At 40.8% G+C, this 14,754-nt stretch overlaps 1 protein-coding gene across 1 annotated transcript; it reads left to right on the top strand.

Annotated features, from left to right (window-relative positions):
* The first annotated feature begins 4,088 nt into the window (after window positions 1-4,088).
* Window positions 4,089-14,568, top strand: LOC139919749 (RING finger protein 145). The gene is made up of 11 exons (XM_071909578.2): window positions 4,089-4,322; window positions 4,552-4,825; window positions 5,285-5,393; window positions 5,930-6,021; window positions 6,931-7,172; window positions 7,643-7,818; window positions 8,432-8,572; window positions 9,370-9,552; window positions 9,744-9,891; window positions 10,977-11,333; window positions 12,796-14,568. Exons 2-11 carry the CDS (start codon window positions 4,657-4,659, stop codon window positions 13,969-13,971), a joined length of 2,793 nt encoding a protein of 930 aa, XP_071765679.2. The 5' UTR covers window positions 4,089-4,322; window positions 4,552-4,656; the 3' UTR covers window positions 13,972-14,568.
* The last annotated feature ends 186 nt before the right edge of the window (window positions 14,569-14,754 follow it).

Here is a 14,754-nt window from a genome sequence, read left to right as displayed (position 1 = left end):
AATTTGTGTGATCAGCTCATTTCAAACCATGAATCTGACATAGAAAAACTTGACCACAGCTGGATTCAATACTGCATTACTAGACTGCTTATTTTCCAGCTGGTAGACCGTTTTCATGCTTTGACATTGACATTTATCTTTATTTAGCCCAGGATGGCAGAACAAATGTGATTCACTGAAGTCGCTGAAGATGATGGACTGATGCCAGGTGTTGGTCTCTGTAGGATCTCAGTCTCTCTGCAGCAAAACCCCCAAAACCAGATCCTCTACAGCTGGAATGAGCGAAACAAGCATCAGAAACAATAGAGATTTGCATCAAATGAAACATGTTTTCATATTTGCAAAATTAGCGAGAGTTTAGTGTCACATTTAGCTCAGTTGCCTCCTTCATTTGCTTTCTCCTCTCTTTAGCTTTGTGGTGTTTCTTTTGTGGACTGTAACAATACAATGGAGGTAAAATCATATTATCTATTATACAATACTGTCAATTTTATACATACATGACAGATAATTATATAAGGCCTACTAACACATTCGTAAAGGCAGTGACAGCAAAATTACTTGCATGGCACTGGTCCATTCACTCTCAATTCAATCAATTCAAAGTGGAAATTCTCAATTACAGTAACTAACCCTTCTTAATAGGTCAGGTATTGACAACATTGTTCCAAAAGGTTTTCAATATTTCATGAAGAAAATCCACTTCCTGAACTTATTGAATTGAACGTGAATTGAACCGAGCCTTGATGGATAGATAAATTATTAATTTTATGTCCTTAATTGGTGGAGAGAAGGTTTCCTTTGACACTTTCAACCAGTCTCCTGCTCTGCTCAGTCTCTTTTTCAGGCTGCTAAGGAATTGTTTCACCATGAAAAACAATGGAAGCATGGGTGCAGAAGCATCTCAGAAAATGTACATAGTAACACAGTACAGAGAGAGTACATGACAGTACATGGTGCAGGGACTACAAAGCCTTTTGCACTGAATATAAAGTCCTATTGTCCCTGTAGCATGCATGTTAGTATGTTCTGAGTCATTATATAAGCAGAAATGTCTCTGTACCACAAGCACCAACACAAATTCCTGTACATTTATTGTATTTGATGACTAAAGTGACAACAAATAGAGTGAAAGGACAATAATGTATCCTTGTGTTTGCCACAGTAGCCCTTTTGAAACTACTTAAGCCTAAATATCTCTCATTGGTAGAAAGGGTTCTCCTTAGACTAACCGGTAGATGCTTTGTGTCCTATCTGGGAGATCACAGTTCAAATTTGGTGTAAAAGACTCCTGCAGGTGCATCCTGTTGAATGGCAGAAGCTCTGCTGTATCTGCTGTAATGACAGTTACATCTGAAATCAGCTCGCTTGGGTTATTGGTGTTTTTTGCCAGGGAGCTGGGGCTTTCTTCTTTTGTCTCCAGTATATAGATTTTCCCCAGAAGAACCTAATTTCAGTGACTGGGAGCTCACAACATTGGTGGGTTCATATGATTTATTTTCATCAGTGCTGCCTGTAGCTTAACAGACTCTAGCTTCTTCTTCTCCTGTTGTTTTCAGGTCGGGTCAAAGTGCAGGTTGAAATCCTGAAAGTGACAGGAATGACAAACGAGTCGTGCATCAGCAGTGGCTTATTAAAGATGCAATAAGTCAGATCTTTACTGCACCATAGGTCCAAATGACCAGAATCTACCTGCTGCTGGGGGCTGATAGGGTTGTTGATGAGATTTCTGGCTTTCAAAACTCACTTTCTGGCCCATAGTCTGTTTTAGAACCAAGAAAGGTCAGAATTGTGATGTTGAAATAGATGACGTGTTTGGAAGACAAAAATTCCCAAGAACAAAAGCATCAGTACAGCAAGTCTGAAAAACACACTTGCTGGATACACAGTCAACACTGTTTTTAGAGGAAACCATAACATCTGTGTTGTATTTTAGTTGTCCTGTCATGAACCTGAAGCCATGTCAACTTTTACACACTTGTGTTGCTCTCTTAGCTGTCAACATACTGTAAAATTAATAATGTTTTAATGGAAGCAGACATTAAGAGAGACTGATGCCAGTTGTACCTGACATGTGCCCAACGCTGTAAATAGAGAGACAACCTTTGTTTAAGTGTCCAGGTTTGGTTCAGCTTTAAAGGTTCCATATTATTCAGTTTCCATGATTTTGTTTTCAAATCTACTATGACTCAGGATGAGAATAACGTTCTTCTTGTCTAAGCAGTTGTTCCTTGGTCCAAGGCCAATCTGTTTGCCAAATCTTATAGAAATCTGTTCATAAGTTTTTGAGATATCCTGCTCTCCTATCCTCGTGCACATTTCAGCCTTACTAAAGAATTACTGAAATTCTTTTTTAACTTCCAATCAGGCCCATTTGCAGGGTCCAGTATTGTGAGAACGTAGTCTTCAGATTCGTTCAGTTAAACTAACTCAATTCAACCTCTAACTAAACTACATTTATTTAGATTTTAGTAGCAAACTGGATCTGGTATTTCCATCATTAGATGATGATTGTTTTTTTTTTTTATAGCCATAACTATGAGACTAAAGGAGATAGACCCTTGATTTTCAAATAAGGGCATGTTTGCAGGCTCAAGAAATCAATTTAATTTAAAATTTAAGTGATAGGAATGATCCTGGTAGCTCAGTGGTCTATCCTTGAGTATATGCAGTTGAAAGCATAACCAATATAGGAGTCATATTTTCAAAAGGCTCAACCCTGGATTTGCTAAGGCCATGGTAAAGGCCTCCTCTATCCACTGAAGGGGGTAAGCTGTGTTAAGAATCTATTTTGCATATCTGAAGCTTTTTCAATATCTGCTGCATGGCAAATGCACCAAAGTCTAAAAACGTGACTTTTGCATGGTGCTGTCCTTAGTGGAATAGGATGGAAACAATTTACCATTAGTTAACTGTTTCTATCAGCCAGAAAACCTTTTCCACCCACATATCCAGGAAATGCACTTTCTTCATATCAGTCATCTTTTCCTGAGAACTGATGGCAGTGCATCAGACATCTGACTTTTCAGCACAGCCTGTAGCAGCGTGACCCGATCCTGAAGACTCATGAGAGGATCTCTACGGCGTCTCCTGGCTGCTCTGGGAAAGGGATTTGTGATTTCTTTGTTTTGCTGTGACAGGTATGTGTTGTGTACTTTGAGAGGTATTGTATTCAGGAGGTTCAAGTATATCGGCCTTCTCTGCAGTTTGAAATTTGAGAGTACAACACCTACCCTTTGTTGCTGTGATTTCTTTATCCAAGATCTAAGCAAACACGTGCATTAATAATTCCTGCAGAAAAAAAGTAGAAATTAAATGGTGTAGTAGAGAGTGTTCGTTTAATGTGTGCCTCTTAGTTTGTGAAATCTTGAAATATAAGAACAGAATATCCTGCTGGGGTTCCAGTAATCAACAGTAAGGATCCGTCAATGCTACAAAATAAATGACACATCAGTCATTACTATGTCTTCTACCACTGCTATACAGAATGTGAGAATAACAAGGCATTATTCCCACATTGGGAAAACATAGAGATGTACTTTTATAGTATTCCATTTCTACTTTCTACTTTTTTTTTTGAATTTTTTTCATTGTGTACAGGATAAAGAAATGGCGACTATAATGTAGGTTTCAGTTGCACTTTGTACACGGTTTAAAAAAAAACACTGTACAAATAAAGTCTATCATTTTTAGCAGTAGTAACTGTAGTAGGCTAGTAGTAGTAGTAGCAGCAGTTATAGCAGCAGCAGTAGTACTACAAGAAGCAGTAATAGTAGTAGTAGAAGCAGTAATATCACTAGCAGTAGCAGTAGAAGTAGTAGTAGTAGAAGCAGTAGTAGTAGCAGTAGTAGTCGAAGTTGTAATAGCAGTAGTAGTAGTAGTAGTCGTAGTAGTAGTAGTAGTAGTAGTAGTAGTAGTAGCCTAATTAAGTCCTCAAATTCAGGTTTGAGCATGTGCTTCAATAATCTTTAGGCGTGTGAATTACGTGACTTTTATTTTGAAATCGAGACATTTTCCTGAATCTGATTGGTGCATTTGGGATGTGACGTGTACACGGGAAATGGCCACGCAAGCGACTGGAATCATAACATTGCATTAAAAAGTCTCTTTACACACCCTTATATCGTTGAATATTGTGCTGTTTGGTGTCATTTTCTCTTCCACGACTATTTCTACTTATCTCGGACAAGCGGAACTTACGGAAAATCCCAACATATTTGCGTGTAATATTATGAAAACATGTTGCTGGCCATTGTGCGAGCTAACCAGCAGCACCTAGCTAGCAAATGGCTGTTCGACAGTGATGCGAGATACTGTGCAAAGTAAGTACACCAGTATCTCCTCAATACCTTGCCTCTATACATGCTAATCCAACGCTTTACAATGGTGATAAATTCGCTATCTAAAGCTTGTACTTCTCCAACGAATATGAACGGCTAAAACTTGTGAGCTAAGCAGCAACACATAGCCAAGGACGAAGCTGATGTTTTCCGATTCCAGTTTTTGGACGTCTGTTAATGACTGACTGAGGGGATTTCTGTGTTTTTACAGATGACAAGAGGACGATCGAAACAGTAGTCAAGCTGGTTATAAACTGTTCCTGTGGTAACAGCATGTGACTCAAGCTCCCCGCTCACCAAAAAAACTGGTTTCAGGATGCCTCGTTTAGAAGAGTTTGCCAATGTTGCCCTTAGGGTGCCAAGCATATTGGTGCTGGACCTGCTGTATAAATGTGACATTGATGGCTTGACAGAGCACCTCAAGGCCAAAAATGAAGACATGCTCTTCAAATACAAGTATGTCATCTGGAACATGTACTACCTTGGTAAGTATGCATGTGATTAAATAACCAGAATGCATTTACCAGTTTAACGTTACCATGTTCCCCATTTTACTGAAGATCTTACCCTTAAGTACAGATATGCACAAGCCGCTGTGTATGGTATGGGTACTGTGTTAGTTTTGTGTGTGTTTATGTATGGGTACTGTATTAGTAGTGTTATTGTTATTAGTTTGTATAATTCTATAGTCTTTTGGCAGCTTAGAAAGTCCAATAAGTAACATAAACATGGTTAAAATCATGACAGACTAACAAAAATCCAAACTAGACGTGATTTGGTTTATCAGTGATTTAATGATACACGGTTTGAATGGGATTCTTCCTTGTGTGCACCTCTAGTGTATTTTTTTTTCTACTTTCCCATGTGTGTCCATGATCTAGGCTACCTTTTGAAACTAACAACAAACGCAAGCGACATAATGAACGCTCCCATTTGCCTTCCAGGTCATCTGATTAATGTGGTGGTGTTGGTTCTGCCACTGAGACACATTGTGACGCTCTACCTCCATATCCTCGCTGCCCTTCTCCTATACGTGGGGCATCAGATTTCCAAGTGAGATACCCTACTACTACTACTACTACACTTCCTAGATATACCATACCTCGGATCAGTTGTCTGTCTTGACAACGCTTGGCTACGTTCACAGTGTCTGTCCTGCTGTGTATCCAGTATCCTGTAGCCTGCCAAGATGCTGATCCTTGATTTTAGGGATAGAGTGTCTTGTGTTGAGGCTATTGTTGTTTAATGCTCTCTTGCTTGCAGATTTTGTTTTGCAACCAGATTACAACCAGGGATGGCAATTTAGTAGAGAGCCTGCTTAGTAGTTAAACGCCTGCTGGCTTAATTCCCAGTACTGACGGTACATAATATGGTTAAAGTGCTCCTGAACAAGTGCAAGTAACCCTCATGTATATGTATGCCAGCCAGCTCCAAGGACTAGTATTGCAAACAAGCTAACATTAGCTAAATGCAGTGTAATACAACACAGCGGTCAGTTGCTTGCAGTGTGTCCTTTTGATGGTATCTGTACCACACATATACATACATTTATATAACCAGTGTGTTTTTCTTTTCTATGTGTTTTACAGGGATTATGTGCGTGAGGAGGTGCAGTTTGGTTATGAAGGAGCAGTGTATCTTGATTCTCTGGCCTTCAACCGATTCGTCTCTGCACTAACTAGTAGGTCCCACCACTTAACTCAGATACATAGCATTTAGGCTCTGTTGAATTAGGCAGCAGTCATTAGGTCATGCACGCTATAGGTAACGTTATGTTGTATGTTAACAGCCTCTTGAACCAGACTGATGTGTAATGGCACACATAAGCAAAATAGCACCTCAGGTTTGAATTATGTATATATGTCAAGAAATTTCAGCCAGTTTCAAAATCTGAAACTTAAGGAAATCATCTCTCCTATAGGGCGCCAGAAGGGCCAGAACTGCCACTGAGTCTATTCATTAATAATAATAACAATAATAAACTCTCTATTTGTGCAGCACTTTTCTAAAGAGCTACAATGTGCTTTACACAGGGCTTCACAATTAATCATATACTGCAAGTTTAGCTTCTAGAATAGGGTGTAAAATATTGCCGCTTTGGCAATACTGAAATATTTCATTTCACTTAGCATGCCCACTGTATCTGTAACAGTCAATGTGTTGATATTAGTTGCAAAAGATTCGGTAGCATAATTTGGTCATTCGTCATCAAGACCAGTGGTTCTCAACATGGGGTCCGAGGACCACCCGGGGTCCTTGAGGGGGTTTCAGAGGGCCCCCAGCAAATTGATGAATTGTTAGACTTCTCCATTATTTCATTTATAAGAAGTTAACACAATTAGAGAATGTAGAAGAATTACTATTTTGATCATAGTTTCACTGTTATCTCTCTACCTACAATACAGATAGTCAAAAATAGGACAAAATCATATCTAATAATAAAAAATATTCTCAGATTTGGGTCCGAGAGACAAAATCTCATCAAATGGGGGGTCCGTGGCCCTAATGTGGACTAAATTAGGGGTCCATGATATGAAAGCAACAGCTGTGTTAATCTGATGTGTGTTTGTGTTGTTGTTTTTTTGCATAGGTCAGATTATTCTCAGCACGCTGTGTGCCTTTCTCATGAAGACCAGGAAGGTGTGGCTGTTTTCTGCTCACATGCTGCCGCTGCTGGCCCGCCTCTGCGCTGCGCCCCACGCCACGCTGCTGACCGTCAACACCTTCTCCTTGGGTCTGACTGGAGCGGGAATAGCCATGTTCCTCCTCTCAAATCTCTTTGTGCCATATCGCCTAGCAAGGGCTGCCTATTCAGAGGTGCTTCAGTTGGAGGTACTCTTATTGTGAAATCCTTTTAAGCAAAGTTATGTAAAATTTCCAACTGTTAAAGTTTAGTTTTGCTCAGGACTGTGCTGTCATACTTCATCCATCTATTCACTTATTAGAAATCTCCCGCCTCCTCTTACCTCTTAATTCCTTGCTTGTGTGATTGTTTTTTTCTCCATAACAGTTGAATACCTGTCATATATTGAAAAATATCAGTACTTGATTTGAGTGAGTTTCATACAAAAAGCAAAGTAAAAAATGCAATACATATATAATAACATAAAAGAAAAAGAAACAAATGTGATCATACATATACACATACACAGTGTACAAAGGGCTTTTCAAATGTCTGGCAAGTAAATAAAATGCACTCAACTTGGGTAAGAGCATCAGCTTAATGGCGAAAATGTAAATGTAGATTGCTGTTTTCCTGCCTTGTTTACGTTCCTCACTACATCAGTGATTTCCTCCCTCAGGTGATTGAGCTGTACAGACTCCTGGCTGTGGGCATCTCTCTGTGGAACCAGTTTGCCGTCCCGGTGCTCTTCAGTGTCTTCTGGTTTGTTCTGTTCATCGTCCAGCTGTGCTCAGACACCATGACCGTCAGCGCCTCAGCGGGCCATCAGGGAATCCTGTTCTTTCTGCTCACAAGGTGTGTGAGAGAGTAGAGAGAGAGGAAGAGAGAGTGTGAAGAGAGAGAGAGGAAGAGAGCATGTGAAAATAGGGCTGGGCGATATGGTTGAAATCAATATCACGATAATCACAAGGATTTTTTTCTATATCGATATATATCACGATATGGCTCGCGTATGCAAAATCACATGTTAAATAATCAAATTAATGTTCATCCCATTGAACCAAAAAGTAATGTCAGATGTGATGTCAAACAAAACTGAAATTTTCAAATCATATTCCTACCATACCTCATTTTGTCAAGTGTTTTTAAATAGAATTTGCTTGTTATCATCAGTTTATACAGCAGAATTGTGCGTCACGATTATCCCAAAATCAGCATATCATCACCATATGATTCCACTGAAAGATGATAAACAGTAATATTGAATTATCGCCCCAATCCTATGTGAAAGTGAAGTGTGACATTTTCCGGTCACATCAGTATTGTTTGTGCCCCTGTGTTTATTGCTGTATTTATGTGGGCATATATAAATGATTCCTGTGTATGTGTGTGTACTTGACATTCTAACATTATAAATGTTCTATTGGGTTGTTTTTCTTTGCTTCACTTGCTTAACTTCCCTCCACAGTGTCTCTGAATGTTGTGCCACGCCCTACTCCCTCCTGGGACTGACGTTTGTGGTGTCCTACCTGGCTCTCGGACTGCTCAACCTATGCAAGTTCTACCTGGGAGGCTACGCGGCTGTTCAGAATGAGAACGTCATGCACAGGTGAGAGAGTCCGCCACCGCAGCCAAACTGTCTTCATTTTTCTACCGTCACGTCACAAAATGTTACGTTTATTATCATGTTATGTCAGACAAATCTTTGTTTGCTATTTATGTGTTTCTTTAACTCTCTCTGCATGGCATTATATTACCCAGGGAGGTCTTTTACTTTAAGACCACAGGAATTTTATCCCCTCCAGAACAAAGATTTTCTCTAGCTATCCTGCTAAAATATACCATCTGAAATTACCTACTGTGTTTTGAGTTAACTCTGACATCCTGGGGTCATTTTAATCCAGTCCGGATCGACATCTGGTGTTTCAGGGCCGTAAAACCAGCGGCAGGGTGGAGCAATAACCCTCTTAAGGTTAGATTGGATTAAACTTTATTGAGCAGCAAAAGTGAGACGATTCAGCAGGGAAAAAGACAAATGGAATATAAGCGCGCAAATACAATCAAAAATAAGCAATAAAAAGGAAGAGATGGTGCATGTAAGCACAGTTTGCTGCCTAGAAAAATAGAGAAAATGGTGGAAAAGAATGTGAGTTGCTGCATCTGGCGTTACAAGGGATATGGAGACAGCTGGAGAGAGTTTTGCTGCTTTGTGGGTGATGTTATGTGTAAAATTATTTCACCGTCGGGATGACTGACTAAAATTACCGATGTGCATGGGCAAAAATCTAATTACTGGCCTCCCCTGGTAATCCTAATGCTGTCCAGAGAGGGGTTTTTGTTGTACGTCTGTGTATTCTTCTGCTCTATATTCTCTGTATTCTTATTCTCATCATTCTCCGCCTTCAGAGGTGTGACTGAGGGTGTCACTTTGCTCTTGCTTGCACTTCAGACCGGTCTACTGGATATGCAAGCACTGCAGCGCACCTTCCTCCTCAGCATCATCCTCTTCATCGTGGTGACTTCCACTTTGCAGTCTATGATCGAAATAACGGACCCGGTCATTCTAGCCCTGGGTGCTTCCCGCAACAGGTAACGGCATGAAGAGTTCATTTCCACCTCAAAACTTCTCAAACCGAGGTGTCTCAGTGTAATATTTACATTTTAGTCTACATCAGAAATAAAGTGGCATGTGCTAAACTGAACAAGTTTTCGAAAGGCTTCTCATAAGTTTGCATTGTTCTCATCAATGTGCTTGTATGGCATTTCTTTTGTGCTTCTAGGAGTCTATGGAAACACTTCCGCGGCCTCAGTATGTGTCTGCTCTTGCTGGTGTTCCCAGGATTTATGGCTTATAAAATCTCCCAGTTCTTCCACATGGACTTCTGGCTCCTTATACTGGTGTCCAGCTGCATGCTCACTTCTCTTCAGGTGGGGGAGTTACTGTATATGGCTAAGGAAAGTGAGCTGGCTTACTAGTTGCAGTATTGCCTCTACACTGCTTTACATGTGGACCTGTGTAGCTCAATGGATAGAGCATTACACTAATGCTATTATTATTTTCTGTTCTTGTTTTATTTGTTTTGTCTGCCTCACTGTGTAAAGCGTCCTTGGGTCTCTTGAAAGGCGCTATATAAATCTAAGTTATTATTATTATTATTATTATTATTATTATTAATGCTACCAGGGTTAGGTGTTCAATTCCCACTGGTGACACCTACAGCTAAAAATATATACAGTCATGGTACTGTAAAACATTTTGGATGAAAGTGTACCTTAAAGTAAAACAAACCATTTTTACTTTATCTCAGAGTAGAAGAATCCTTCCATTAAAGGATAAGGCTGGTGTTTTTTAATGCATTTCTTACCGTCAACAAATCCTATGAAAATAACAAAATCAGCAATGAATTTGCTAACAAGTCTCGTCCATGTAGCCGATGCCCAATAAAGCCATATCCCAGTAGCCATTCCATTGTATTAAAAAAACTATTAAAAACACGTCAAAGAGCCATGCCGTTGCTCTGGGCAACATATTTCATCATCACGATGCACCGGGCCAGCCGACTTTTTCCTCAAACAACTTAATAAGCCGTCCGTAAACACGTTTTCCATCTCAGGAAAGTAGTTCCGTAGCACCGAAAATAGTCCCCGGCGTAATGAAGAATTTGTTCCCATTTGAATTTGATTTGGTAATAACTACAACAGCCTGACTTTTCATGGTAACAGTTAGCGATTTTTAAATTTGAAACTATGTCTTTGTGAGCTGTATTTAAAGGTTTTTAGCTTACAATTGGAGCCAGTGACTTCCGGGTTGAAGGCTAAAAAGGGAACGTGGGAAATCGGAAAGTAATGGGAGTAGAGAAAATGCATTGTTGATTTTGTTATTTTCATATGATTTGTTGACGATAAGAAATGTATTTAAAAACACCAGCTGAATCCTTTAAAGTTACAGAATTCCCTCTGTGGTGTATTAAGAATATTCTAATGAGTTAAGACGTGTGTCCCGTTTGCCGCAGGTTACAGGCACTATGCTGATCTACTCCCTCTTCATGGTGGAGCTGTTCCGCAGCGACCCGATCGACAGCCTGGACGAGGTGATCTACTGGGTGAACGCCGTCAGCCGGGTGCTGGAGTTTGTGGTGGCGCTCTGCGTGGTGGCGTACGGCACCTGGGAGTCTCTGTTTGGGGAGTGGAGCTGGATGGGCGCCTCCGTCATCATCATCCACTCCTACTTCAACGTTTGGCTCAGAGCGCAGTCCGGCTGGAGGAGCTTCCTGCTCAGACAGGAAGCGGCCAAGAAGATCAACTCCCTCCCCAGAGCCACGGCGCAGCAACTGCAGCAACACAACGACGTCTGTTCCATCTGCTTCCAGGTTAGTCACATTATCATCATAGCATAATAGATGTACAGCCTTTTTTATTAGGGATGGGACTAGTGCTGCAACGATTAATCGATTAATCGATTAGTTGTCAACTATTAAATTAATCGGTTTGAGTAATTTTGTAAGAAAAATAAGTCAAAATTCTCTGATTCCAGCTTCTTAAATGTGAATATTTTCTGGTTTCTTTACTCCTCTATGACAGTAAACTGAATATCTTTGGGTTGTGGACAAAACGAGACATTTGAGGACGTCATCTTGGGCTTTGGGAAACACTGATCGACATTTTTCACCATTTTCTGACATTTTATAGACCAAACAACTAATCGATTAATCGAGAAAATAATCGACAGATTAATCGACAATGAAAATAATCGTTAGTTGCAGCCCTAGATGGGACGATGTACTTATCTCACGATACGCTTCGATACGTGATATGGGGTGCGTGATTCGATACAACCGTGATACGATGTAATAAATAAAAATTATGTGCAGAATTATGTTTATTTCTGAGACACAAATCTTTCTAGCGATGGCATTGGCTTACTAGAATGTAAATAACAATGTAAAAATGCCATTAGAAAGTGACAATAATATAATTTGGATGGAGAGCTTCTGAAACTGTGATGGTCAAGTGTCTCATTTGTGATTACTACAGCAGAATAAAATGGAACTGATATCACCATTCATTTTCCCGGCCCACGATGCGTATTGTCACTTTTTTGTATTGCGATATATTGAATTTCAATGTATCTTCCCATCTCTATTTTTTTTATTCTTCTTAGCAGTACAAAGTTATTGATTCTGTCTATTTTACAGTCTTGACAGCAGAGATGGACAACTATTGTTGTTTTGTTTTTGTTGTTGTTTTGTTTTATTCTGTATGTACTGCACTTTTGTCTTTGTTGTGTGTTGTTTTGTTTTATTCTGTATGCTGCTCATTTCGTCTCTGTTGTTTGTTCAGTTTTGTTTTTATTCTGTATGTACTGCTCATTTTTTGCTGCTGCTTTTTTGTTTTTCTTTTTTGTCTCTGTGAAGCACTCCCGTTTTAAAAGGGGCTATATAAATAAAGCTTTACTAACTCCCTATGTAAAAGTTGACATGGCTAACATTGTGACAGGCTAACAGAAATAAAACAGATGTTTAGATTTGCTTCACCAGTGATCTACGAAACATGGTTTGGATGGGAAGCATGTTTTTCCTGTTTTTACCCGCTTAGCCCCGCCTCTCCGTGTGCAGGTCAAAATTCTCTGACTTTGAACCATTTGGTTTTGGCTAAAACCAGTGAATTATGTGTTTTCCTGGGGACAACTATGACAACTAATAACACAAACAGTAACCAGTTGTAGACAAGGTGCAAGTCTTGCTGTTTGCTGTTCACTTCATATGAGAAATTTGAGTGTTTCATGTTGTTTTTTTGAGTCAAACATGTCTCTCTCTCGCTCTCTCTCCACAGGAAATGAGCTCTGCTGTGATCACATACTGCGGACATTTCTTCCACGGCAACTGCCTCCGCAAGTGGCTGTACGTACAGGAGACCTGTCCCATGTGCCACCAGGCGGTCCGACCCACAACGCCGGGTCCGAGTCAGGGTTCAGGCGACGCTCAGGCCGCACCGTCTCAGAGAGACATGGGACCGGATCTGGCTGCGCAAGAGAGAGAGAGAGATCAGACCGCCGGCAACAACGCTGCCCAGGAGGCCCCAAGCGATCCGGTTACTCCCAGTCCCGCCGAGCGGCAGGAGAGGACCGAGAGCTCCGGGGACGGAGCCTGCGGTGGCGCTGATGACGACTCGCCAGGCGACCCTCGCAAGAAGGCTGTCCAAGGTCTTCGATTCAGCTCCAGTGGAGACTTTGTTGGCTTTGTGAGCCCGGTGTCAAGCTGCTCTCCAGGGGGGATTTCTAGTTCCCACGCATCGCTGGGTGAAACTCCTCCTAACAACATGCACAGCCCAGGTGAGGAGAGCGGTGAGACGCAGTCTGGACACGCCGGGGTGAGTTTTAAAACGCCGGACGCATCGCTGCCGCCTTCGACTCCTGCTGCTGTGAACGAGGACGATGCGGAGAGCAGATCTGATTCTGAGGGAGCTGGACTTTGCGCAGCACTTGAAGGCATCGCAGCTTCCTCTCGTACAGCACGACGAAAAAGCGATGGTAACCGTGAGAGCCATGAGGAAAACGGCGACAGCGCGATAACTAAACTGGACTTTGTCGATGGCAGTGAATTAAATGACTTGACTGAGTTGTGTGAAAATGGATCTGATGCAATACTGCCTGAGGAAACTCGAAAGACCCAAATAATGAAGAATTGGGCATCAAATGCTGCTGGTCAGACAGCAGCCAGGGATGGGACACGTAAATCATGGAACAGTCTTGATTCACCAGAAGGAAATGATACCGACAAACATCCGGAAGCTTTCTCATCTGGTATGAGCCAAATGTCTATCAAACCAAGCAATGAAAACACAGAACTACTAGACAGTGTAAGGAGTCCTCGAAGTCGCTATCGAAAAGGGCACAGCACACATTCAGACTTGGACCTGGACCGGTTCGGAGAGGCCAAATCTGTCCCGCGGATGCCCTCGCCGCCCACAGATGCCACCTTCTCTTGCACAAGCACAGAGAAACAGTGACCGCCCTGCGTCAGTGCCTTGAAGGGTGTGAGGGGGTGATTCTCCAAAAAGTGGACTGAAACACATTTGCCTTCTCTCCGTGAACCAATAGGGAAAAATTGTATCCTTTAACTGACAGTAAAATGAATGTGCTTCTATTCAGTAAATAGATGGATAAATGCGTATGGATTTGAATTTAGAGACAAAAATGTACTGGTTGAAAATGATATCTGAATTGTACAACTGTACAGATATTGTAAAAAATAAAAAATTGAAATATATGTAAAGCAATTATCATGCTTCAATATTTACCAAATTATAGCAGGTTACAAGTAAACATGTTTACTTAGAGAAACTGAAATGGTCTTTGATTTATGATTTATTTTAATTTCCATTGTCCTGACTGTTTCTATGTATAGTAAAGCAGAACTCAGCTCCCATGCCATGTCATTTTTATGGGGCAATATGGCAAAAAAAAAACTTCAGCAATTGTCTGTTCATGAATCAGCGTTTTGTACTGTGTAGCCTGTGTCTCTCAGTAATTCACTGGTTTTTTTTGTTTTTTTTTAACAGTAGTCTATTATTAATTAAATCATGACACTGTGCATAATATGCTGACATGGCGAGTCTAATTTATGCATTCTAACCAGAACATTACTTTTATTATTTTAGCCTTTATAAACGTAGGCCTAAATAACTGAAAACCTGACATGTCTTCACGCATGTTTTTTTTTACGCAATCTTGTAACCAATCTGCCATCACATCCTGCCTGTCACTCACAGCCAGAAGGACCGCCTTAAAAT

This window comes from Centroberyx gerrardi, chromosome 17 (assembly GCF_048128805.1).
Source record: "Centroberyx gerrardi isolate f3 chromosome 17, fCenGer3.hap1.cur.20231027, whole genome shotgun sequence".
Classification (NCBI taxonomy): domain Eukaryota; kingdom Metazoa; phylum Chordata; class Actinopteri; order Beryciformes; family Berycidae; genus Centroberyx; species Centroberyx gerrardi.
Note: the sequence above shows the minus strand (reverse complement) of the source record. Positions and strands in the feature narration are given on the sequence as shown.

Bases quoted from the DNA above. Each gene is read 5' to 3' on its own strand.
- LOC139919749 (XM_071909578.2), top strand. From the start codon at position 4,657: ATGCCTCGTTTAGAAGAGTTTGCCAATGTTGCCCTTAGGGTGCCAAGC. The intron at 7,173-7,642 runs GTACTCTTATTG...TTCCTCCCTCAG, and splicing joins CAGAGGTGCTTCAGTTGGAG to GTGATTGAGCTGTACAGACT. The intron at 9,892-10,976 runs GTGGGGGAGTTA...CGTTTGCCGCAG, and splicing joins GCATGCTCACTTCTCTTCAG to GTTACAGGCACTATGCTGAT.